The sequence below is a fragment of the Danio rerio genome, chromosome 18, assembly GCF_052040795.2.
Source record: "Danio rerio strain M-AB ecotype USA chromosome 18, GRCz13ab, whole genome shotgun sequence".
Lineage (NCBI taxonomy): Eukaryota > Metazoa > Chordata > Actinopteri > Cypriniformes > Danionidae > Danio > Danio rerio.
The window spans coordinates 408,037-435,905 of NC_141038.1; the positions used below are offsets into that span (position 1 = coordinate 408,037).

Consider the following 27,869-nt stretch of genomic DNA (forward strand, 5'->3'; position numbering starts at 1 on the left):
TCCGTTTAGATTCAGCTCTGTGATAAACTCAACTGACGTCTTTATATGTTACACTGCCAGAATACACACACACACACACACACGCACACACACACGCACACACACACACACACACACACACCACTTGATTTGGCTAGAGATCCTCTGAAGTCCAGTATCACACACAAGCACACACGCACACAAGCACACACGCACGCACACACTAACAGATGAAGGAGAGATGAGCTTATAACAGACACACAACTCAAATGTGTTCCCTCACACACACTGACAGACACACACACACCCTCGCTCTCTCTCACACACACACTCAGATGAAGGAGAGAGGATTTTATAACACACACACACACACACACACACACAAGCAAACTCACAGATGAAGGAGAGATGATTTTATAATACATACATAAATACACACACACACACACACACACACACACACATAGGCTAACTGTAAAGAGCAACTGGATTTGACTCTTATCTGCTAAAAGTGTGTGTGTGTGTGTGTGTGTGTGTGTGTGTGTGTGTGTGTGTGGTTGTCAGCCGCCGCTCACCCAGACTCTGTTTACATTCAGAACATGTTACAAATTATCCACTAAAACCAACTTTGCGTGACTTGGCAGAAGCGCTCACCTTACTCTGACTTTGTTTGGGTCAAAGGGGGGTTGTGTGTGTGTGTGTGTGTGTGTGTGTGTCTGTATGTGTGTGTTTTTCTTTGTGGGTGTGTGTGCCTGTGTGCATGTGAGTGAGAGTGTGTGCTATGTGCACTACTGTGTCTTCAGGTCAGATATACTGTGTTCAGTGGGGGAACACTGTTGTTTATCACTCAGACATTCAGAGCAGCAGATTGTAGAGCAGGAATCATGAGACCATCTGCACCTCTACAGGCTTAGTCAGGGGTGTGTTTCCCAAACAACAGCGTAACTCCCGGCTGAACTATCATAGTATGATGCATTGTTTGGGAAAAGAACGATGTAGTGATGAGTGTTTCCCATAACCCCCAGTTTCTCTGTCGCAGATCAATAATGATGCTCTGAACGGGGTGGAGGAACAACTTCTCTAGAGAAAAACCCCATCACTTTTGTGCACATGATATTGTTTTACACACACACACATTAAAAAATCCAATATTAGTTTTGATAAAAACATGCACTCGCTCTCCATATTACACTGAAATAATGTAAACAGCACATATAGGGCCTGTGTTTGCTTTACTAATATTATTGAGAAAATTCCATTAAAAAACGTAAAACCACTTAGCTAACACTCACTGTAATGTCATATATAAATTATTAGGCTAATGGATATAATTTACTGTAAGCTAGGAAATGAAGGGAAAATCCTACACAATAATAATATATATATACAGTTGAAGTCAGAATTATTAGCCCCCTTTTGATTTTTATTTTCTTTTTTAAATATTTCCCAAATGATGTTTAACAGAGCAATGACATTTTTACAGTATGTCTGATAATATTTTTTCTTCTGGAGAAAGTCTTATTTGTTTTATTTCAGCTAGAATAAAAGTAGTTATTAATTTTTTTTAAAACATTTTTGGGACAAAATTATTAGCCCCTTTAAGCTAATTCTTTTTTGGATAGTCTACAGAACAAACCATCATCATACAATAATTTGACTAATTACCCTAACCTGCCTAGTGCACCTTATTACCCTAGTTAAGCTTTTAAATGTCACTTTAAGCTGTATAGAAGTGTCTTGAAAAATTTCAAGTAAAATATTATTTACTGTCATCATGACAAAGACAAAATACATCTGTTATTAGAAATAAGTTTTTAAAACTATTATGCTTAGAAATGTGCTGAAACAATCTTCCCTCCATTAAACAGAAATTGGGGAAAAAAATAAACAGGGTCGCTAATAATACAGGGGGCTAATAATTCTGACTTCAACTGTATATTTAAATATTTTTAAAAATTGTTATTAAGTATGATCTCATTTATTTTATTTATTGTAAAAGTTTAAAATTTGACACAATTAAACCACTGCAGGCCCATGTCAGACACCCTCTTAAGGCCCAAGCTGTTTTCTACATGCAGTTTTTATTTCTCTTTGCTATTTGAGCTTATTGGAACCTTATTAGAATAAAACCTAAGTATCATCTTTTGATATGATGTACTTTTAGAGAAAAATGATGTTCACGTATGTGGACTCGTGGTCTGAATTTACATAAAACACTTTTTCCTGACTGTTTTGTAATGCATATTTAACATAGAACTTTTTTTTAACATGTTTTGACTATTAGAGAGTAAAAACAGCATTTTCTCCATTTTGAACAGTTAAAAATAGGGTTTGAGAAATATGCTGCAAAACCGTTGCAGGATGACACTGTTTCTTAAGAGCCTTAGGAGGATAAAGATACTTATACACACACACACACACACATATATATATATATAGCTTTGGAGATGTAACATAAATTCTGCATTTAAATAACAGGTCACCTATAGCTTTCATCATGAGCCACAGCTGTATAAAGAGTTCAGATGCAAAAACCTCTAAATGCCTTCTGAACTTCTGCTCTAAAATGAGCATTTTTATCAGGATCCTGTGTTCAGGTCCCATTTATAGCAAAGAATATGTCATTTTCCTGGTCTTTATAGTAAAATAACTAAACAAACAAAGAAGGCTGAATGTTTATTATTTTCATTTTCAATGTAAATTTGAGACGGCACTTAGAGGTTTTTGCATTTAAACTCTTCATATATATATTTAAATCATTTCAAGTTTAAATGTTGGAAGGTTCAAAAGGAATAGAGCATAGGGGGAATAACTGGGAATAGAACACAGCCAGGAACTCTGCTTAACCACAGCTCTAGAGGTGTAGTTGCAAGTGTACAAGTTTGTGACACAGTTTATAAATATTTGTTAGAACAAAGGATTTAGGAAACGCCAAATCAAAGGACTATGTTTGTAATGGCGGAACATGCAACTTTAGTTAGCTACTGATGGTTTTCGGAAACGCACCCCTGTAGAAACATCATTAAAGCTATGGGGAGACTGTAAAGAGTGCTGCACGAGTGTGTGTGTGTGTGATGTGTGTGTGTGATGTGTGTGTGTGATGTGTGTGTGTGTGTGTGTGTGTGTGTGTGTGTGTGTGTGTGTGTGTGTGTCGTGGTCATCAAGCACTTCTTCTTTACGTCATAGGAATCATGTTTAGTTTAAACTCCATAAGCTATGACTTTGCTCCATTATTGAAATACACACATCTAATCATCAAATCAATAATCAGTAATCAGAGAGCATGATCATGTCAGTGTGGCGATGTCACTGGCCCATGAACATTTCCTGCTTGTTGTCAAACTAGTTTTATATTGAGGCAATTCCGTCATGACTTAACAATAAAACAGCTCTCATAACATTATTTGTCAATATGTGGAACCTCTTGGACCCTGAGGCATGTAAAGATGTAAATCTGGAAATAGGTTAGGACCGTTATTACTGTTCAATCCCTCAAAATGGCCTATAGGCAAATATAAATGCTTTGCAAAACCAGATATGATTCTAGATGTTTTTTCTCAGTTTTCATCCACTCGAGTGTGATTATCTGCAGAGCTGACGGCTTTGGTTCATGCTTTATAACACTTTAGCCAAGACTTTTAAAATCTCAATGGGCAAAATTCATTCAGTGATTCTCCTTCAGCTTAGTTCATTCATTAGGGGTCGCCACAGTGGAATGAACCGTCAACTATTTCTGCAAATGTTTTACACAGCAGATGCCCTTCCAGCTGCAACCCAGAACTGGGAAACACCCATACACACTCATTCACACACACAAACACACATACACTATGGCCAGTGTAGTTGATCAGTTCCCCTATAGCGCATGTGTTTGGACTGTGGGGGAAACCGGAGCACCCGGAGTAAACCCACACCAACACGGGGAGAACATGCAAACTCCACACGGAAACACCAACTGACCCAGCCAAGACTCAAACCAGCAACCTTCTTACTGTGACACCACAGTGCTGACCACTGAGCCACCCTGACACATTTCAATGGGCAAAATGAACGTGAAAACTCTTCTAGAACACACACTGCTGAAAAGTGTCACTCTACTGTGTGATTTATTGATTTGCTCCAGCTGATGATCAATTAAACCATTGGCAGCCAATCAAATGAGCCCTACTCATCTTACAATTGTTATAGTTAGTAAAGACCTGTTCAGTAACTATAGAGAGGTCTGCTAACGCTGCATTGTGGGAAACTTCTCTCAGCTGTAAGGCTTGAATCCACCGTTGTGTTGATATGTGTTCAGTAATGTTTTTCAGGTTGATAGTTAATGATTTTTAAAGCTGATCATGCTTATAATGTTCAGTTTTTTGCAGTGAACAAAAATCACAACACACCACGCCATACAAAGATACATATTTTATTGAAACTGATCTATACTCATATAAAACCTTAGATTTCACTTTATTTGTTTCTAGCAGCAAAATGTGAAGTCCTGCAAACTCGCTGTGTGTGTGTGTGTGTGTGTGTGTGTGTGTAGCACAGCGATCCCCAATACAGACAATTCAGAGCCAGCGACACATAAATATCATAAATAACACACAACAACACATGGACACAATCACGTCGGAGAGATTATGTGGAAAACGAAATACCATAAAACATCATGAGGCATCTCATCAGAATGTGTTTACCACCATTGATCCAGGCGGAGAGGGACACGGCTTGACTTGATTTAATCCCGATCGGACAGGGAAATCTCAATATGCAGATCAGTTCAGGGATCGACTATAGACAGGAGAGATATTTCAGGTTTAGATGTAAGATTATGAGGGGAAAATAAATAAATAAATTCCTATAAATAGCCGTTCTCACAACACCGTTTCAATAAGAGAACACTCTTAAAGTGTCTTGATAGCGAAAATCCTGTTTTTGAGGCTAAAAAGACACATTTCTGCTCTCAGTAGCTGGGTTTCCATCCTAACGTGAAGGAAATCTGTTCAAAATGTGCCAGAAAATACAAAAAAATCACAAATGCAAGTTTACATCAAGTTATTAGAGTGGCCGACTGTAGTATTGGTAACCTAGCAACCAACAGTAAACAAGGCGAGCATAATGGAGTCACATGGGTGCAGTGTTTGTTACGCCTGTTTTTTTTAAGCAAACGTATTTCCATCTGTCATTATTTGAATTGTTCCTTGTACACACAAGAGCAGAAGCACCTCGACTTTGTGTACATTTTTTTCCAATTTTGTTGTTTTTATCGTTATTTATAATTTTTTTAATGCAAAATGTATTTTTTTCCTATGCAATACTTCAAAATGAGCATGAACACAGAATGATGGAAACCCAGCTAGTGTGATTTAGTGAAAACATATCATGAAGTATTTTGACACAGCGCCACCTACTGACAGACATCAGCAATGCAGAGCTTTTGCACACTTTCACTGATCTCCGTGAACTGGAATCAGTTTGACAATAGCCGGGTTTCCATCCTCATGAGAAGCTAACATTTGTGAACTGCGATGAATCGCAAAATGTGAATTAGATCCATTTACATTTAGTTTTTAGAGTGGCTCTCTGTAGTATTGGTAACCTATAGGACAGTTACTAGGGTGCTGAAATTGGTTGCTAGGGACTGGCTAGTAAGTTTAAACGTCATTAGTAATTGGCTGCTGGCTAGACGGGAGTTTTCTGAACAGAACAATACGGGAGATGCGTCTGAAATATGGGAGACTCCCGGGAAAAGTGCTGTAGGACAGTCTGATGCAGAGTTATGAGCTCACAAAGTTTGACCCAATGTTAAGTCAATGGGACTTTTGGGAATTTTCTGGGCCCTTTTTCGGAAAACTGAAAGTTGGATCAGTTAGAAAAGACAAAGCAACCCGAGTCAGACCAGTTTGAAGGCTTGACGAAAGATTGAAGTATGTAGCGTGAAAGGCTTAGGAGGAAATACACTTTAAAATTAGTCTCAGAAGACGGAAGAAGAAGAAGACGGAAGAATAATTATACGTTTATGTAGAATTTCTTTCTCAAGCCACCGTAATTATGTGTGTTTCCATCACGATATTAGAGCAGCTGACTGTAGTATTGGTAACCTAGCAACCAACTGTAAACGAGGCCAGCATAACGGGTTCATGTAGGTGTGATGTTTGTTTACCCAAGATTATATTCAGCAAACGTGTTTCCATCTCACATTATTAGCATTATATTCATTTTCACAAAAAAAGTGCAAAACCACCTCAAGCATAATAAAATGACAAATAAATAATTAATTAAGCTTTTTTTGCTAATTTAATGACTATTATTCTAAATGAGCTCTTCTGTCATTTGCTTCTTGTGGCATACTTTAAAATAAGCATTAACACAAGATGATGGAAACCCAGCTAGTGTGATGGAGTGAAAGTGTCTCACTAGTAAGTGTAGTGTTTGTCACAGCGCCACCTACTGACTGACATCAGCACTTTAACACACTTTCACTGATGTTTTCTGCATGTACTTCAAGACAGAAGTGCAATAAGGAAGCTGGAGTTATCTTCAGCACTGGAGGACTGTAAAGGAGAAGGGAATGTCTGGAGCTAAATGAGGCGCATGTATGTATATTTATATGAATCAAAGGATATAAACGGGAGGTGTGTGATGTTTAACGGCACACACAGAACACACACAGCGCTGTTTATTTGGCGTTTGCATTGTAAGTGGCTCTAATGGTGGTGAAAGTGCAGCGGACAGAAACACAGACGCTCTGCTTATTCTCTCTGAAATATAAAAATAGTTTGATCTCTAAACACGGAGGAGTATTTATAACTGTGTACACTGCTTGTTTACATGACGTGCTGCTATATGAGCGTCAGAGAGTCTTGATAATGCGGCCTCTACGCCAGCTTCTTCTCGTCCTCGCTGCACTTTCGAGGGATGAAGTGAGAAGCGACGCTCTCTTTCCTCGTCTTCTTGCCTTTCAGCGGCCGGCCCTTCTGCGACAGAGAGATGAACATTTCTCTGCCGTTTTTAGTCCATTTGACAGACGAGTACGCCGTGTAGTAGTTCTCTAAAAACACTTCTTTAAAGTCGCAGCTGTCGTTGTAGTCTTTCTGTGTGGAGATCAAGACAGCGGATAAGAGGCAAACACAAAACACAGCTGTGATTTTGCTTGCTTACTGTAGAAATACACCATATACACAATAACTTCACACAGTAACGACTGCTTTAATGAGTTTCTAGATTAATATTATGTTTATTATTCTTCTGTCTTGTATTTTATGATGCGCCTGTGACATATTGTAAGGTGTCCTTGAGTGCTTTGAAAGGCACTTATACATATAAGGTATTATTATTATTATTATTATTATTATTATTAGTATTAGTATTATTATTATTGTTATTATAATTATTACTGTTATTATTGTTATTTTTATTATTGTTATTATTATAACTACTATTGTTGTTATTGTTATTATTATTATTATAGTTTATTATTGTTGTTGTTGTTATTATTAGTATTGTTGTTATTGTTATTATTATTATTGTTATTAGTATTATTAGTATTATTATTATAGTTTTTTATTATTATAATTGTTATTATTATTGTTTTTATTAGTAGTGTTATTGTTGTTATGATTGTTATTATTATTATTATTATTATTATTATTGTTGTTATTATGATTAATTATTGTTATTATTATTAATAATAATATTGTTATTGTTTATTATTGTTGTTATTATTATATTATTTTTATTATTATTATTGTTATTGTTGTTATTGTTTTTATTTATTATTGTTTATTTATTATTATTATTATTATTATTATTATTGTTAATAATAATAATAATAATATTAATAATGCAATTATTATTATTATTATTGTTGTCTTTATTATTATTATTATTATTATTATTATTATATTTGTATTATTATTATTAAAACCGGAATACCTAATACAGAAAGTTTGATGAATGAATGAATTAATTATAGATTAAGTTTAATTATAAATACAATTGAGGTTAGAATTATTAGCTTTTCTCTTAAATTTTAATTAGGTTTCCCCCCCTAATTCTGTTCAACAGAGAGAAGATTTTGTTCCAACATATTCTAATCGTAATAATTTTAATAACTGATTTATTTTCTCTTTGTCATGATGACAGCACATAATATTAGACTAAATATTCTTCAAGACACTAATATACAGCTTAAAGTGACATTTAAAGGCTTCACTACACTGTAAAGCCTAAAAAGTTAAAATAACTCAAAACATTTGAGTAAACCGATTTCTACAAACCATTTAACTTTAAAAACTAATCCTAATGAGTACTGTGAACTTAATCCATTTAAGTAAACGAAGCAATTTGAGCTCAGTAAAACCCAGTAAATGAAGAGAACTCAAACCAACTGAGTTCTGTAAAACCCAATAAGTTAAGGCAACTCAAACTGTTTGAGGAACCCGACTGCAACAAACCATTTGAGTTAATCTAATCTATACGAGTACTGTGAATTTACTCCATTTAAGTTGAAGTAATGAGGTATTTAATTAACTCTTTACCTTCAACACTGAGTTTAAAACACTTCAAGTTAGTCGAGTTAACTTTCCGTCAATATTGAGTTCACTCACTTTGGATAAAGCTGACTGTTGGGTTTTACAGTGTTGGTTAATTAGAGTAATTATTGGACAACAGTGGATTGTTTTGTAGACAAATAAATGTGTTATTTAAAAAGTTGATTAAAAAATTAAATAAATTATTATTAAAAATAAACTTAATCTATTAATATAGAGCACAGCAGTTATTACATAAACAAAAATGATTGATTTTTTATTGGTTGTATATATATATTGTATATATATATAAATATCATGTCAATATTTTTATTGGTTTGTTTAATATTTTTATTATATAATAATATTGACACATGATCTATCTAGCTGTGTATGTATTAGTTGGTGCTGGGCAAAGATTAATCGCATGCATGCAAAATGAAAGTTTGTTTTGTGTATTATATATATTGTGCCTATAATATATTGTGCATATTAATTATATTTATTATGTAGATGTGATACACACATACATAAAAACAAAACTATGCAAACATTGTTGCATAGATATTTAAATGTATATATAATTTGTGTATATATATATATATATATATATATATATATATATATATATATATATATATATAATGTTTCCTCAAATAAATGCATGTGTGTGTGTAATTTCTATATACATAATAAATATAGACAGTAAACACACTTCAATTATCTTAAAACAAACTTTTATTTTAAATGCAATTAATCCCGATGCATTCTTGCCCAGCACTAACAATAATTCATTAGTTAATTAAATAAAATAAAAAACATTGCTGCAAAACTAAACAAAAAAAAGATTTTCTACTGAATAATAATAATAATAATAATAATAATAATAATAATAATAGGAAATACTGTGAAAATGTTCTTGCATTGTTAAACAGCATTTGGGAAATCTAAAAATAATAATAATTTAGTCTTCTAATAAACTTATCTCTTATTCTGAATGACAGTCACCATATTTTGGCCCATATTTTATCATTTTGTTTCACAGCAATTTGCCGAGGTTAATTTGATGCAGATCCACAAACACTGACTGTTGAGCAGGGAAATCTGTAAATCCCTGTCAGTCCAGCCGTTTGTTTGTGCATCTGAATTATGCTGCGCATCTGCAGTTTTCACTCGTAAATCAGGCATGAAACAGGAGAAGCGCTATCTGGAGCCGGATTAAAGCCGTGTTTGTTGTGTGTTTGCAGGACGGATGGCTTCATACTTTGCCCTGTAACATTCCGCTGCGGTTCATGGAAATATAAAACTGGCTCTTGAGTCCTTTTATGGCCAAAACGCCGCCCTCAGAAACCGTCCTGATCTCCAGAACACCTGAAACACAGACAGTGGATCAGACCAGCGCTTACACAGAGATCCTCACAAACACAAGACCTTCATACATCACCTACAGCTGACGTCTGAATTATTATTAGCCCTGCTATTATTTTCCCTCAGTTTCTGTTTAAAGGAGAACACAATTCTGCTCATAATAGTTCTAATAACTGATTTATTTTCTCTTTGTCATGATGACAGCACATAATATTCTTCAAGACACTAGTGTTCAGCTTAAAGTGACATGTAAAGGCTTCACTAGGGTAATTAGGGTAAAGTTAGGGTAATTAGGCAAGTCATTGTATAACAGTGGTTTGTTCTGGAGACAATCCAACACTAATATTGCTGAAGGGGCCAATAATATTGAGCTTAAAATGGCTTTAAAACTATTAAAAACTGCTTTTACTCTAGCCCAAATAAAACTAATCAGACTTTCTCCAGAAGAAGAAATATTAGAGGAAACACTGTGAACAACTGCTGAATCTGTTCAACATCATCTGGGAAATGTTTAAAAAGAATAAATATTGCACAGGAGGGTGAATAATTCTGCCTTTAACTGAACATATGAAGAACAACATATTTCCTGAGTGATGTTTAACAGAGCAATGTCATAGTTTGATTTGTGTAAATTCTTAAATCTTTTGCTCTGGCCATTAAAAAGAATCCTTAGTGTTTAGCTCAGTACAAGTCACAACTTCATTCAGAAAATTATAATATATATAATAAAAAAAACAAATATTTCATGCATAAATCAGATCCATGTGTAACCCCGCCGGTCCTACGCCACCCAACCCGCTCAGAGCTGGGATCGACCCGGCGACCTTCCGCATGGGAGTCAGTTGCTCTAACAAGGAGGCTAAAGACCATGACCTCTAGTGTCTGTCGCTAGAGCACCTTTAGAGGTCAGAGGAGTGAGGTTTACCTGCACAGCACACACTAGCTGGCCTCCGTTACACATGCATGTGTAATTCTAAAAACAACCGAAAACACAACAGAAAACAACGTATCTGTAATTTAATGAGGGTACAAGTCCAAAACCTGCATTTAGAACAGACATCGACACAACATTATCTTTGTCTGTGTGTGTATGAATTAATGTACGGTTGCTGTACTGTACACACACACACACACTCACACACACACACACACGGCAGTTTCACGAAGTCTAGACTACAGGCACAAATCAAAGAGCGACAATCCACTGTCAAAATTACGTCATCGCGTCACAGGGGTAAATCAATAACTGAGAGCCATCTTTGTTTGTATGTGTGTGATTGTGCACATGCGTGTGTTTATGTGTGTATAGATACAGGGGTTGGACAATGAAACTGAAACTCTGGCCAGTTTAGTGTTGGAGGTTTGATGGATAAGTGCACGCAGCCTGGTGGCCAATCTTCATGACATGTGCAGCTCCACTCTCCTGTTTCCAGCAGAACTGTTGGTCTGGAGCTCCACAGGGTCAATATACATGATCGATAGCTGGAGACAAACCTTTGCCTAACGCTGGTTTCAGTGGTGAAGCAGTGGAAAATTTTGAGCTGGTAGTCCACCTTCACTGTCTTTCCCACATCCGGGAGAGTTACGGTGTGGAGAAGCCCCAAAGAAGCGGCCCACCCAGACTGCTGATGCCCAGAGTCAAGCATGGGGGATCACTGATGGTTTTGGCTCAATATCATGGCATTCCCTTGACCCAATACTGGTGCTAGACGGGTGCTGGGTCACTGCTAAGGACTACCCGACCATTCTGGTGGACCATGTGACCCAATGGGTCTAACACTGTCCTGAAGGTGGTGGAGTGGCTGATAATGCAGCGATACACACAGCAGGTCTGGAGGCAGAGCGGTCTGATGAACATGACAGTGAAGTTGAACATCTCCCATGGCCTGCACAGTACCCAGAACTAAACATTATTGAGCACTTTCAGCTGTTTTGGAGGAGCGAGTCAGGACAGCTTTTCCTCCAGCAGCATGAACCTGAACACTGTTTTGAAGAACAGCTCAGAACCCCTCTGGCTGTGTGCAGGACTCCTGTCTGACATTCACTACACCAGCTGATGCTGGACTGAGGAGGAGGAGGAGCTACAGCAGACTGACCAACCACTGAACCCTAAAACCACGCCCTCACTGACATTCTCCAACCTCTTTATAGTGTATGTGTGTGTGTGTGTATACATGTTTATAAAGTGGTTTTGTATATATATATATATGTGTGTGTGTGTGTGTGTGTGTGTGTGTGTGCGTGTGTGTGTGTGTGTGTGTGTGTGTGTGTGTGTGTGTGTGTGTGTGTGTGTGTGTGTGTGTGTGTGTGTGTGTGTGTGTGTGTGTGTGTGTGTGTGTGTGTGTGTGTGTGTGTGTATGTAAGTGTTTGCAGTAGATGTGTGTCAGCTCTAGCAGTATAATAATGTGTTGTCACGGCACTGCTCGTCTGGTCTGCTCTGGTCTGGTGTTCAGCTCTCCCACAGCGCTGTCCTCCTCCTCCTCCTCCTCCTCCTCTTCCTTCTTCTTCTTCTGTGCGTGCCGCTGTCGGTCGGCCACATCTGGCTCTATCAATTTTTCTTCTTTTCAGCGCCAGATGACGCAATCATTCTCCCTCTGGAGCCGACATGCATGCCGTCACGCAAACACACACACACACACACACACCGACTCACTTCTCGTACACAAGTCAAACAACTACAACCCAAACAAGCCCGAGGCTGATGTTGTGTACATAACCGTCATTAATAACCATCATTAAACACAGAGATGATGTTAATATTTCTCACGGTCGTGTCCGAGTTGTGTTCGGTATAACACCACTAATGAAGAGCTGCTCTAACGAAGGAAATAAATGAGCTCTAAATCCAGCACGAGCACCTGTTTCTCTTTACGCCTGTCACTCCAGCGTAATCCACTGCAACCCGAGCACACACACCGCTTCACACACAACACTCTCTGTTCATCCATTATTCTCACATTAATATACTCACTTCTTCTCTTCAACATGTTTTTTTCTGATTGGTCTGATCAACCTGTCACTCATATGACATCTACCAATCGCAAACCACAATTGTCCAATCAATTTGCAAATCAAGCCCCGCCCACATGTCTACTAGATTCATTAGAGAACACTGGAGCCATGATGACTGTAAAGGGGATAGTTCACACAAAACTGCATCATCTAGTGCTCGTGTTCGACTGGTCACTTCGTGATCTGATTCAGGAACATGTTTACATTTACATTTGACCACATGAGCACGTCTCTGCTAAACAAGACTCCGGTGTTCAAATCCTGCTCTTTATGTTAATTTAACTAGGTTAAGTCGACTAAAGCGTCAGATACAATGCAATTTAGTTCATTAATGTGATCATGTACAGAAAGGTAAGCTATATATCTTATTTGGCATTCATGTTGTTGTATATGCAGGCTGTAAAACCTGATCTCAGGGCACACTCTGTGATTTACTGTCATTATAAACATCTATTTTTGTCATACAGACTTCATTCAAAACTGTGAAGAGTTTACATTAGTGTTTAACATAGATATATACACTAGATATTGCATAGGGACCCTGAGCATGCGTCAATAGCGCCGCCACATTGGTACAGTGCTCACAGCAATCCTTCCAATAGACAACGGCAGGGTAGACGACATCTTATGTATATATCTATGAGTGTGTAACAGCAAAAACAACACAACATGCCTTTGTATACAACTGAAATGCTATATTTGGCTATAATTATTCATTTATTTTCACAGAGATAGACTTCAGTGCTGCGTCTCTGCTGTTAATGCTGCATCTGATTTTCATTTAACTATTAAATTTGATCATTTCACGGTCAAAAATTAAATGAAACAAAAAATTTTAATAAACCAAAACAAACTCCTGTTGCATATGTATTTGCACTTGTATATGTGAGGCTCATATAGCGCATAACACATGCACGCTGTTATGATTACTTTAGTAATTTTTTGAGGAGAAATATGTACATGTGTGGTGTTAAAAACCAAATGCATTCAGAGCTGTGCAGTTCATCTGAATTGTGGATTTATATCCATGCAGAATGCCTTTCAGAGAGCCTTTACACCTGCGCTTTTCACCATCAGAGAGCTTTAACCATCAGAAACAACACATCCAACCACCGGCTCTTCTGTTAAACACAAAAGAAGATGTTTTGTAGAATGCTGGAAGCTGCCACTCTTTGACTTCCAGAGAAAATAATTAGTATTGAAGTAAATGAGTGGCGTATCAGCATTCTTCAAAACATCTTCTTTTGTGTTCAATAGAGGAAAGAAATTGAGTGGAAGAGGAGGAAATGATGATAGAATTTACATTTTTGGGTGAACTGTCCCTTTTATTATTATTATTATTATCATTATTATTATTATTGTTATTATTATTATTATTATTATCATCATCATTATTATTATTATTATTATTATTATCATTATTATTATCATTATTATTGTTATTATTATTATTATTATTGTTATTATTATTATTATTATTATTATTATTATTATTATTATTATTATTATTATTGTTATTATTATTATTATTATTGTTATCATTATTATTATTATTGTTATTATTATTATTATTGTTATTGGTATTATTATAATTATTATTATTATTATTATTATCATCATTATTATTATTATCATTATTATTATTATTATTATTATTGTTATTATTATTATTATTATTATTATTATCATTATTATTATTATTATTATTATTATTATTATTTAAGATTCACATATAAAACTGATTTTGTGATGCTTTTCTCAAAACTTTGATTTGTGACTTAGATTTGACTTACATTTTGCTCAGAAAATACACAAAAAACGTCCCTAATGTACCTAGTAAAGCCTTTAAATGTCACTTTAAGCTGAACACTAACATCTTCAAGAATATCTATTATAATATTATGTGCTGTCATCATGGTGAAGATAAACAAATCAGTTATTAGAGTTATTAAACTATTAGGTAACACTTTATTTTGATGTTTCATTCAAGTATTAGACGGTCTGCTTAATATCTGTTAAAACAGACATTCAACAGACATTTAACTGACTATTCGAATGAGAATTAGTTGGCATGTAGATGCAGTGTAACTTAAATTCAACAAACAGGGGTCCGTTCTTCGTACCTCGCTTAAATGATCTAAGATTATTTGGCAGATCCTGGATCTTTTAATCTTGATAATTTATCTCTCGCTAATTTGGTTCTTCAAACAAGTTCGCGAATCAGATTAGAATGTCTGAATGAACTGATCTGAGATCGCTGCGTGTGTTATGAAGGACAGATCTATCGATCCTCGAAATCATGATCAGCAATGCAACGATTGGCTGACGGCACAGCAGCGTAATGACATCATCTGATTAATATTCAATTATCCATGTGAGCAAAATTACATCAAATTAGCAGTCGACGGTTTGTTAAATATGACACGCAAGAACTTTACACATTTGTTGTGAGCTGCAGGCTTTACTCTTTCATTTGTCAAGACAAGAGTATTCATCATGTATTTCAATGCAAATCAATGTATTAGGTTCTACATCTAGAAAAGATTTTCTTTATTATAGTAGCCGTTTTTAATCGGTGTAAAGAATAACTGGCTGTTTACAAAAGCGTTTTCATATTGGTAAAGGCGTCTGCAACTTTTGTGAAGCATCAAATCACTGTCATATTAACTATCAAAACATGTTTATGACTGCTGAAATGTATTATTGCTTTAAAAAAAAGTCACATAATGTGTATTTCTATTATACACAATTTGTACTAAAGCGATCTAAAAAGTTCATATCAATAAGTTTTCTCTGTGCACCACCAGGTGGCAGTCTTTGTACTTTCATTTCAATGGTGCAGATTGCATAAGTTTTATTAATATGTATAACTTTATTTATTTTATTAATGACTATAACTTTATATATATAGTTAAAAAATATGTACCATTTTCCCAAGTGTAAATAACTACTACTGTAAGAAAATATCAGAATTCGGCACATACTTTCTGTGTTATCTTTACTTGAACTGAGCCGATCTAATCCTGTTTATATGAATTGAACCTGCTCCCGATCAGGGTTGACCTAGCAGAACTGTTGCCATGACAACAACTCTCGGATCAGCTTTGAAGAACGAAACGATCCTGGATCGTGTCAAATCGTCAATATCCAAATCCAGCTAACTGAGTAATCCACGTACGAAGAACGGACCCCAGGCCATCCAAATAAAGTCTGAACAACTATTATGATTATGAATGTGTTGAAGAAATCTCTCCGTTAAACAGAAATTGGCGAGAAAATATAAAAGAATTCAAATTTAACATGAGCGCCAATGATTCTGAATGAAAAATGACTGTCAGATTTGTCCAATATCATCAACACTAAAGTGAGATACAGTGTTGAGCAATAATGAGTCGACCCCTCACAGATCTCTGGTTTACAGTAGAACGCTTCACAGTAATGCATCAGTGCAGACACATTAGATTAGTCAGTACCAAAGACAAAACTGATGAATAAATATAACTAAACAAACCTGAAGATCACAGTACTAAAATTATACACACAAAGAAAAAAGAAAAATCAAAAGAAATAAAAATATACAATTTTACAGAAAGAACAGTAGTTTGTGGAATTGTTCTGTTCAGTATCAGTGTAATCTGAACATATTATTGACCTTATTCTCCGCAGACGAGCGGGCGCAGTCATTCGACTCTTTTTGGCTCAAGACTTCCGCTCTCATTCACTTCCATTCATTTTTAGACATTAAAAACTGCTCGTTTCACTGTTTGATGTCGCAAACTGATATTTCCTTATAACATTATTCTACTTGGTCTGTATAGTCTTGCCAACATTTGTATGTAGAGTAAGTAGTTTGACCGTTTTCTGCCGTTTATTATTCCTAGTCATTTCTCCCATTGAGTCAATAGGGAAGAATGTGATTCTGAGTGAATCAGCTGTTTTGAATGAATCGCTTGAACGGCTGCAGATTTACTGGTCATGGCAGATCTGCATGTTAATGTTATATCTGAAGTAATTTATAAGCGTACTTTATTTGTATATTTAGTATATTTAAAAGTGCATGAAAAGATGCACTTATGACTAAAAGTGGCATAAGATGTATTTTTTAAAAGCTAAAATAGTACATTAAAAGCCAATTTTAGTTAAACTACATGGTGCATGAGTTGAGCACACTGAGCTGATCATGAGTTGACTTTTAGCACTATTAAAGATAAACTTTTACTACATGAAGTACAACAATCACAGAAAGCAGAGCACTTTAAGTGGATTATGCATTAAGGTGTATTTTAGTGCACTTTTTCCTAAAAACACACTCGGCTAAATATCTTTAAATCATCAATACTTTCCAACACTGAACCACTGCATGTACTCTCACTGAAATACTCCTTCTTCAGTGACATAAGACATTTGCCGTACCCAGGAGTAAAACCAAAGATTCTAGTATACACTAGACATGTCACTGGTATAGTTTTGAATGGGGAAAAGTGTAACGCTCAACATGGTGAATGAAGCCCTGCTTACTAGTACAAGAGCCAATCATCGATCACTATAGACCAGAGGTGTCCGAACTCAGTCCTGGAGGGCTGGTGTTCTGCATAGTTTAACTCCAACATCCTACAACACACCTGCCTGGACGTTTCTGATCAACTAAACTGGCTGTAGTGTATGAGTGTGTGTGTGAGAATGAGCGTGTATGGGTGTTTCCCAGTGTTGGGTTGCATCTGGTAGGGCATAAAACATCTGCTGGAATAGTTCATTCTGCTGTGGTGACCCCAGATTAATAAAGGGACTGAGCTGGAGGATAATGAATATCTGTTTGGGGGTGTACTGGTGTATGCTGAGTGCTGTATATTGTGATGACACACAGCCCGAGCACATCATGTCCAGTTAGTCAGTGTAGTGTCAGTAGTGCAGGTGAGGGTCCGCTTACTGTAGCAGTTGTTTGGATCTTGTGTCCCGCTGATGTTGCCGTACTCGTCGATGGTCAGAAACCACTGCGTGCGGCTGTACAGGCGGCGGATCCGCACGTCTCCTCCTTCCATGTAGTCGTAGTTCCGTGTGTGTCGCTCTCCTTCGCACGCACACACACACACACGGCTGAACACCAGCACCACCTGCAGCAGCTTCCATGGCAGCGTCCATAGCCGCATTATACTGCGTTTATCCGGCAGTTCATGATGCGCACACACACTCAAGCAGAACTCTGGATCTTCAGTCCCGCTCACAACTTCAGTATAATCCTCAGACGGAGACGGGAACGCCGGACTCCAGCTGCAGCTCCAGCTCCTCACAGCACAGAAGAGGACATTAATAATGCACATTTCACTCATGATGCTGATTCAGAGACAATAAAGGGCATCTATTATACTGAGATCACGTTAAAACCAGCTGTGTGTGTGTGTGTGAGAAGTGTGTGTGTATCTCCAGCAGCCTCTAATGCTCAACATGAGTGAATTGTGTTTATTATAATCAGACTTGATGACTGAAACTCTTTGATTGACATTCTCCCTTAGTACGTGTCGTCAAGCCCCGCCCACTAGTGTCCATCTCATTAGCATATCCAGCAGGCCTGAGTGAGAAGCAGCCGTCTGTCCATTAGCCATTAGAGTGTTTGAGCTGCTGAAGATGATGTCAGACTAAGAGGATTATAGATGTGCACTTCTAGATGAACAGAGACAGGAGCGACAGAGACTGACAGAAGCATCAACACACACTCACACTGAAGCACACACACACACACACACTGCTGTTTTACATCTGTCACTGTGCTGAATCACTGCCATCTGTAGCTCCGCCCTCTTCTAAAATTTAATTTGCATTTAAAGCGACAGTCACCAAAACAGCACAATTAGGACCAAAGCCTGAAAGGGTCAGTTTCAGAGAGCTGGAGAACATCATCTGTGTGCTATTCACAGCTCAAACACACACACACACACACACACACACACTCAGAGACACATTTGATATCTTTTGACTAGAGGCAGAATAGGTGCCCTTTAAATGTATTACTCATTAAGCAAAAGAGATAAAAGTAAATATAATACAATAGAAAATAAGCACAATAAAGCATTAAAATTATTAAAAATGTAACTAATAAATCAAGACAATATACAGAATCAGTTCACAATGAGAGTCCGTTTACTAAAAAATGTAAATTTAGACCATTTCTTTCATCTGTTGAACACAAAAAAAAAGATGTTTTGAGGAATGTTGAAAACCTGTAACCATTGACTTCCATTGTATTTGTTTTTTCAACTATGGAAGTCAATGGTTACCGGTTTTCAACTTTCTTTAAAATATATTCTTTAGTGTTCAGCAGAAGAAAGAAACTCATAAAAGTTTGGAACCAACTCAGAATACATAATGAAAAATTGAGTACATTTTCAGTTTTGGGTGAACTATCCCTGTACATGTGTTAATGTTGCTCTAATTCTCCCAGTATTATATACAGTTGAAGTCAGAATTATTCACCCCCTGTTAATTTTTTCCCCAATTTCTGTTTAACAGCAGATTTCTCCAGCACATTTCTGCTCATAACAGTGTTAATAACTCGTCTCTAATAACTGATTTATTGTCTCTTTGTCATGATGACAGTAAATAATATTAGACTAGATGTTCTTCAAGACACTAGTGTTCAGCTTAAAGTGACATGTAAAGGCTTCACTAGGGTAATTAGGGTAACTAGGCAGGTTAGGGTAATTAGGCAAGTTATTGTATGATGATGGTTTGTTCTGTAGAGTATCGAGAAAAAAAGGGGCTAATGATATTGACCTTAAAATGGTGTTTAAAAAATTAAAAACCGCTTTAATTCTAGCCGAAATAAAACAAATCAGACTTTCTCCAGAAGAACAAATATTAAACATACTGTGAACATTTCCTCAATCTGTTCAACTATTTTGGAAAATATAAAAAAAAAGAGAAAAAAAATTCAAAGGGGGGTGAATAATTCTGACTTCACCTATATTTAAATCTCTCAACATGGCTCTCTCAGCTCTGTAAATGATAGCATTTCTCTTTTAATACTCCTAAATATGTCACTGTTGCGGTGTTTGCTACTTTAAGTGTCTTTTTTATTATTAAAAGCACAAAACATACACTATACTGTAAACACAGAGCACACAAACAGCAGTAGAACAGAACAGAAATAACAGGAGCACAGACAGTCACAATAGTATTGGCATATTTAAATAGTACTTAGCATTCATAGTCCTGATGGTGATCATATTAATAATATAAATGGTCATAGATGACGATGATGAAAGTGATATTCTGTTATTATTGCAACAGTGTTATCAATAATAATGAAGGTAATGACAATATTAATAATGATGACGTAATAATAATAGTATTGGGGAAGAAGGAAACACACACACACACACACACACACACACTCTCACACACACACACACACACACACACACTCACACACACACAGAGCAAAACCTCAGAGTAAAAATGACAGTATTAGTGAAGACTTTAAATAAGGCCAAACAGGTTGGTGAAAGGTAAAGCTGCTGTTGTGGAGTTTGTGTGCTGCTCTCTGCTGAGATTGTGAGAGATTCAGTTGTTATATTTCAGCTGATTTCATCTAAAGCTGTGAGTAAAGTCAGTTGTAGTTTTGTGTTTCTCTTCTGTGTTTCCAGCCTGATCTCACGAGGAAACATTAGTGTTGTACGTTTTGTCAGTTTAGTGGCGAGTTCGGATGAGTTCAGTCGTATGAAAATGTACAATTTTAAAAAGAAGTCGTGGCACGTAATCCCACCCCTAACCCCAACCATCATTGGGCGATGAGCAAATCACACTAAATTATACAAATTAGATCATATGAATTCATACGAATTAACCACTTAATCAAAAAGTTAGGAATGGCCGTGAGACTGTGTTGGTGTTTCTGCTTATTAATCATCAGTGCTCAATCATCAGCTTATTAATCCTTTCACTGTCACATTAACTTGAGTAACTTCAACTCTATTTAGAGAGTCACCAAATACTATCAAACTGAGGAAACTCTACTCACCTGACACATACAGTACAACATCTGTCCTTTTCATTTTAATTTTCCTAATATTTCTCTGTTTCTACACTGTAAAAAGAAATCCTGGTTGCCTTAAAATTTTAAGTTGAATTAAGTTAACCTTATGAGTCTATTGAACGTATTTTATGTTAAACTGACTTAAAACAGCTTGCGTAAATTTAAACTTGATTAAAACTTGATGAACTTATTTTAATAAGTTACAATTAATTAAAATCAGATGCTGTCAGGACCGATTGTTCATGTATTTTTACAGTGTACTCACTCTATTTGTAACCCTGGAGCACAAAACCTTCACAAGTGAATTCCTGCATTATCTAAAAGCTGAATAAGTCATCTTTCCAGTGATGTGTGGGTTAACAGGACAATATTTGCCTGAGATACAACTAGAAAAGCCTTTAAATTCATCCAAATGAAGTTCTTATCAATAATTCACATTAATCATCAAATATTGAGTTTTGATATGTGGACGGACATGTTCAAAATCTTGATCTTTACTTTATATTCTACTGATTTCTGCCATAATTTAAATCGGTAACACTTTATAATGCGGTTGCATCAGTTAATATATTTACTAAGATTAGCAAACAATGAACAATACATTTATTACAGTGTTTATTCATGACCTTTAATGAAAATACAGTCGTTCATGTTATGTCACGGTGCATTAACTAATGTTAACAAGATTTTAATACTGATGAATAATGGGTAACAAATGCTGAACTGTACAAGTGTTGTTCATAATTAACGTTAGTAAATATATTACCTAATGAATCTTCATTATAAAGTACATTTTAAGTCAGAATTATTCACCCCCTGTTAATTTTCCCCAATTTCTGTTTAACTGAGCGCAGATTAATGCAACACATTTCTGCTCATAACAGTGTTAATAACTCATCTCTAATAACTGATTTATTTCCTCTTTGTCATGATGACAGTAAATAATATTAGACTAGATATTCTTCAAGACACTTCTATACAGCTTAAAGTGACATGTAAAGGCTTCACTAGGGTAATTAGGGTAAAGTTAGGGTAATTAGGCAAGTTATTGTATAACAGTGGTTTGTTCTGTAGACTATCAGAAACAAATATAGCTTAAAGAGGCGAATAATATTGAGCTTAAAAATCAAAGTGAGGCAAATAATTCCGGCTTCATCTGTATATATTTTTGTTAATATTTATATTGTAAAGTTTGTCTGAAAATGTAATCATTTTTATCGATATTATGCTGTTGGGACTATTATTTGTGTTCAACATAAGAGAAGTTTAATGTGTTCAGAGTCAGTAGTGTTAAACTCGCCGTAAGTGGTTTGCTGCATTGACGTCTTCTCAGTGTTTCTCCTTCATCTCTCTGTCACTCGGAGAACTTTAAATATTTCACTGTTGCTCAATTGCTATTTTAAGTGTCTTTAAAAGCCTCTGTTGCTACTTTAAACATTGCAGTTTTGTCCTATCACTACTGTATGACACTACTTTATTACTACTTTAAGCATCTCCGTGTTGTTCTTTTGTATTTTACCCGCTATATCACCATATCAAATGACTCGCTCTTGCTTTATTATTATTATTATTATTATTATTATTAATGTCTCAAAGTTGCATCTCTCCCTATCTGATATATCTCAATATTGTTTTCCTCATGCAGATACTATAGTGATTCATAATAAATACTGTCGTGTTTGTGAACTATACTATAGTAAAGTGCTGGAATTAATCTCTTATGATTGTTCAGCTGCTATAGTAACACAACAAATACAGTACTGTAGGGTATATTATACTACAATACACCACACTTTACTGTAGTAAACATTAAACTGTACGACAGTGTTTCTATATAGTGTGCTGGAATGTGTAACACACATTTGTAGATACTGTAATATATAGTGTAAATAAACGTATAGTGTAAAAACAGTACACTATTTAATATAAATGGCTATAATACTTATATATGCATGTTCTTTAAGTGTCTCACTGTTGCTCTGTTTTCATTTTAACGCATCTTTATTCTATATTTACTTCACTATATACTTTTGTTTAATCTGTTTTGATCTGCTCCACTTTAACTGCCTGTGTTAACTCGTTCACTACGTCTAATGTAGATAAATATTTATAATTTAGTTGCAAACACTTTAATATGTGACCTAAAATTATTGTTTCCTCTGTAAATGTCCTTGTATCGCTACTTTAGACATAATGTCCACTGCTCTCTGCCTGATCGTGTTAGCGCAGAATACACTGGGTTGAAATGCTACAATAACTCAGAGAGAAGAGGTCTTAAAGCCACTTACTTGTGTTTGTGGATGTGTGTTTGATTCCTGATAGTTTTCGAGAATCCTCCAGTGTGACGCAGAGAGCTTCAGTGCGCTCTACATCTCCTGCAGTTACTGAACGCTGCACGATCTCTGAAGAAAACCTCTCTCTGACCTCACTTCTCTACTGCTACGCCTCACACATTCAGCTGGATGCAGGAGAGAGAGAGAGAGAGAGAGCTTTCAACACACTTGCGTCTCTGATGTGTCTAGAGTGTGCGCGCGTGTGTGTGTGTGTGTGTGTGTGTGTGTGTGTGTGTGTGTGTGTTTGAGTTTGAGCTGAGAATAGCACACAGATGATCTTCTCTAACTCTCTGAAACTGACCCTTTCAGGCTTTGATCATAATTGTGGCGTTTTGGTGACTGTCGCTTTAAATGCAAATGAGATTGTGCTCTTTTTAGTAGAGGGCGGAGCTAAGGATGGCAGTGCTGGTCAGGTGTGCATGTGTGGACAGAATGGACAGACGGCTGCTTCTCACTCAGGGCTGCTGTTTATGCTAATGAGATGGAGAGATGGGCACTAGTGGGCGGGGCTTAATGGCACGTACAAAGGGAGAATGTCAATCAAAGTGATTCATTCATCAAGCCTGATTATAATAAACACAATTAACTCATGTTGAGCATTAGAGGCTGCTGGAGATACACACACACTGCTGGGTTTAAACCAATTATAAACGTCATTTCTGCAGATTAAATCCACTTTAACTGGTACTAAGATATAGAGAGAGATGCTGTGAGATCTGCACACAGACACTGACTGTACAGTAAAACCACAGGCTGCTCTCGCCCTGACATCTGAAGACTCTCTGCTCTGTGATTGGTCGTTGTCGTGGCGTCCGACATCAAAGCTACAGCCGAATTCAAAGGCTGATGGTGAATCTGTGGGGTGATAAATCTGCTGAGGCGGGCCGTAATTGAGGAGGATAAACAGAGGGCCGCTTACTGCAGAAGGTCAAGCACTCGCTCACTTGTCCTGTTTGTGTTTAAGGGACGAGTGTACACACCTGGACCACGCAGCTCTCTCGGCACATCAAACGTTCCCAGCGCTCGCAGCCCTGAGGGAAAGCATGCAGATTTACTCTCTCATTTCACTAAACATCCCTCATAAAGCAGCTGAGCTGAAGACAATGTCATGTGGAGAATGAAGAAACTGCGCTTTACCTTCACCTTCAAAACCACACAGCAGCATTACCATACATACAGGTGTTGCTAGGCCTATTTTAGGGGGGCTGTAGCTGTAGCCCCCCTATATTTCTACTCAGCCCCCGAAAACTCTTGCGATCAGCTCATGAACTGCTCACTAGATCATCGCCTCAGTCCCCTTAAATTTGATATGTAAACGGCGGCAGAATTCAGCTCTTCCTTGTCTTTGGTTTTTCATTTGATCAGCAAACCACAGCAATGGACAGCGAGAAGCCGAGCTGTGTGTTTATTGATAAACTGGTATAATATCTGCTTATTTGCAGTTCTCTGATAAAGATAACCTTATATCACCTGTATCCCAGTATGACGGTTTCCTCATCAGCATTGCTGTTTCTACCTGCGAAAAATGATACTCTTAACAAACATTTCGCTATTTTTATTTCAAAATAACCTACTAATATTAAACACTGTACAGTTCATGTGGCATTAACTATAGCATACAGTCCTGCAGAGAAAGCATTAAACACAGTGACAGAAGCACTTAGAGAATGCACTCGCTTTCACTGTCACTGAGTCACTGAGTCAGAGATATTAAAATACTTCTTATTTATTATTATCATTCAGATCATGAAAGATGTGAATTAGCCTGTAAATTTAAATATATATTTATATGCATGTCATTTATTTAGAAAATAGGCATTTATTTATTTAATACATGGAAACAAAAATTGCACTTGAATATAGAGAGTGTTTTTACTATAGTAAACGGGGGTTGAGCCTATTTGGCTAATTCAGAACTCAAATGGCCAACCCGGGCTCATTGTGGAAACGTAGCCCTGCGGACGTTTCTACACACTGCGAGATATGTCCCGGGAGGTACGTATTCGAGCGGTTTTTGTTTTCGCGGATCCGTGAGAGGCCGCTGTGCACGCGTCTCGGGCGCCTCTCGGGAGCGCGCGCCATTCGCGCCCGCGCTGTTCTCGCACGAAAAGCCGCCGGATCAGCCGACCCGGCCGCCCTCCTCTTCCTCCTCCTCCTTCCCTAAACCCAAGCGACGGTTTGCAAAAGCCGTCCAGAAAATAAATAAATCAATCAAAAGCCCTCGTCTTCGATTTCGACCGCGTTTTTGGATCGCGCCGCGTTCTCGCCCTTATTTTTCTGATTCTGTTTTTCATCTTACCTGATTTCTGGAACCTCTGTTCCCCGGACTCGATCGTCCCCGCGACCGGCTCCTCCTCCGGGGCCTCCGCTCCGCCGACGCAACGCTGTGAGCTAAGCGGACAAACTGACTGCAGCAGGACAGTCCTCCACTCTGAGGCGAGCTGTCGGCCGGCGAGTGCGAAGAGGAGGAGCGGAGCGGCGCCACCCCGCAGCGTTCGCTCGAAAAAACTAAACACGGCTGTACGTATCTCCGGCCATGTAAATCGCGGCCCCCAGAAACATCCGCGGGGCTACATTTCCAGAATGAGCTTGGGTTGCAAATGGCTGTGTAAGGCTCTGTCTATGTAATACAGTGGAATATAGTATACAGCTCTGCCATATTAAACAAATATTTTTAGGTTTATTACTGCTACTTACGAATTTAAAATTCGGCTTCATATATAATATGTATATATTTGTTTTTATCTTATAAGGAGCTGAGCCCCCTAAAATGAAAATCCTAAAACCGCCCCTGAATACAGTTGAAGAATTATTCACCCTCCTGTTTAATCTCAATTCTTTAATATTTTTCCCAATTTCTGCTTAACGGAGAGAAGATTTGTTCAACACGTTTCTAAAAATAATAGTTTTAATAACTCTTTTCTAGGGCGGCATGGTGACTCAGTGCGGCCTCACAGCAAGATGTTCTCTGGTTTGAGTCTCGACTGGGTCAGTTGGTGTTTCTGTGTGGAGTTTGCATGTTCTCCCTGTGTTGGTGTGGGTTTCCTCCGGGTCCAAACACATGTGCTATAGGGGAATTTATTAACTAAATTGAGTGTGAGTGTGTGTGTGTGTGTGTGTGCGAATGAATGTGAATGGGTGTTTTCTGGTACTGGGTTACAGCTGGAAGGGCATCCACTGTGTAAAACATATGCTGAAAAAGTTGGCGGTTCATTCCACTGTGACGACGGTCACTATACTGGGGCATTAGGACCCACTCAGGCTGCAGGTTGAGCACCTCCTGGTGGCCACACTCATGTGGTCTTCCATCCAGGTACTGACCAGACTCAGCCCTTCAGTAAACGCTCTTGGGCTGCAGGGTGATGCGGCTTGGTCGGCAAGTCTTTGTATAACAGTTGTATAACAGTTCTGGAGACAATCCAACACTAATAGTGCTGAAGGGGCTAATAATATTGACCTTAAATTGGGTTTAAAACTATTTAAAACTGCTTTATTCTAGCCCAAATAAAACAAATAAAACTTTCTCCAAAAGAATAAATATTAGAGGAAACACTGTGAACAATTCCTGAATCTGAGTCATCATCAGGCCAGTCAAAGAAGACTCATCATTAGGTTAATTGACTTTACTTAAAAAGTGAGTAAACCCACTGCCCCGAACATTTGAGGAAAATAATAAACTATCAGCGTAATTATAGAAATGACGTTAAAGCAACTTTACAGTTACAAGTTGCAGCAGGTTTACTCACTTTTCTCAAGTAAAGTAAATTGCTTTTTACTCTTTGTGTGTGCGTGCGTGTGTGTGTGCGTGTGTGTGTGCGTGCGTGTGTGTGTGTGTGTGTGTGTGCGTGTGTGTGTGTGTGTGTGCGTGTGTGTGTGTGTGTGTGTGTGTGTGTGTGCGTGTGTGTGTTTGCGCACAGGAAGATGTTTACAGCTCCTATTATCGTGCAAAAGCTGAAGGGGTTCCTCCTGAATCCTGTGCAGCATTATATCTGGTCTGGCTCTTGTTTTCTGTAGTCTTGCGGCGTTCTGACTGTGTGTGTGTTTTCCAGGATGAGTTTGGGTCACACAGTGTTGAACACTGCAGAGTTTCTGACTGAATCTCATCAATCTCAACAGATAGGAATCGACTGTCTGGTGGATTTAGGTGTAAACGTGTCTCTGATGCTGCTTAATATTGCTCTGTTTCTACTTTAAATATAAAGTGCAGGCTTCCAGGTGGCTCAGTGGTGTCGCGCTGTCCTCACGGCAAGAAGGTCTCTGGTTTGAGTCTCGGCTGGGTCAGCTGGTGTTTCTGTGTGGAGTTTGCATGTTCTCCCAGTGTTGGTGTGGGTTTCATCCGGGTGCTCCGGTTTCCCCCACAGGCCAAACACATGCGTTTGGGTTTAAATGTCCACTCAAAACAAGATATTCTGGAGAATGTTGGAAAAATACTGCCATGGAAATCGGATCATTTAGACCAATCGCAAACATCTGGGTTATCAATGGACCAATGACAGCAGACTGTGTCATCAACAAACAATTACTGAAGACTGGGTCATTATCAGACCGATCACTGAAAACTCGGTCATCATCAGAATGATCACTGAAAACTGGGTCATTATCAGAATGATCATTGAAGACTGGGTCATT

At 37.5% G+C, this 27,869-nt stretch overlaps 1 protein-coding gene and 1 long non-coding RNA gene across 11 annotated transcripts in view; one reads left to right on the forward strand and one right to left on the reverse strand.

Moving 5' to 3' along the window:
• The window catches only part of LOC147832698 (uncharacterized), a 71,025-nt gene that overhangs the window by 7,873 nt on the left and 35,283 nt on the right, over window positions 1-27,869 (forward strand). For 3 of the 5 annotated variants that reach the window (XR_015514630.1, XR_015514631.1, XR_015514632.1), the window contains one exon: window positions 9,746-9,833. The exons of the other annotated variants lie outside the window; for them this stretch is intronic. This is a non-coding gene — a long non-coding RNA (uncharacterized LOC147832698). Of the gene's footprint in view, window positions 1-9,745; window positions 9,834-27,869 lie in introns of those variants that run through there. 5 annotated transcript variants of the gene reach the window in all.
• On the reverse strand, window positions 4,375-27,731 carry fgf7 (fibroblast growth factor 7). 6 transcript variants are annotated; one of them, XR_015514269.1, is made up of 5 exons: window positions 23,196-23,435; window positions 17,806-18,161; window positions 9,763-9,869; window positions 5,478-7,061; window positions 4,375-5,323 (listed from the first exon to the last, which is right to left on the reverse strand). XR_015514269.1 is itself a non-coding variant. In XM_087291933.1 (5 exons), exons 3-5 carry the CDS (start codon window positions 18,023-18,025, stop codon window positions 6,846-6,848), a joined length of 543 nt encoding a protein of 180 aa, XP_087148059.1. In that variant the 5' UTR covers window positions 18,026-18,161; window positions 23,196-23,365; window positions 27,156-27,731; the 3' UTR covers window positions 4,375-6,845.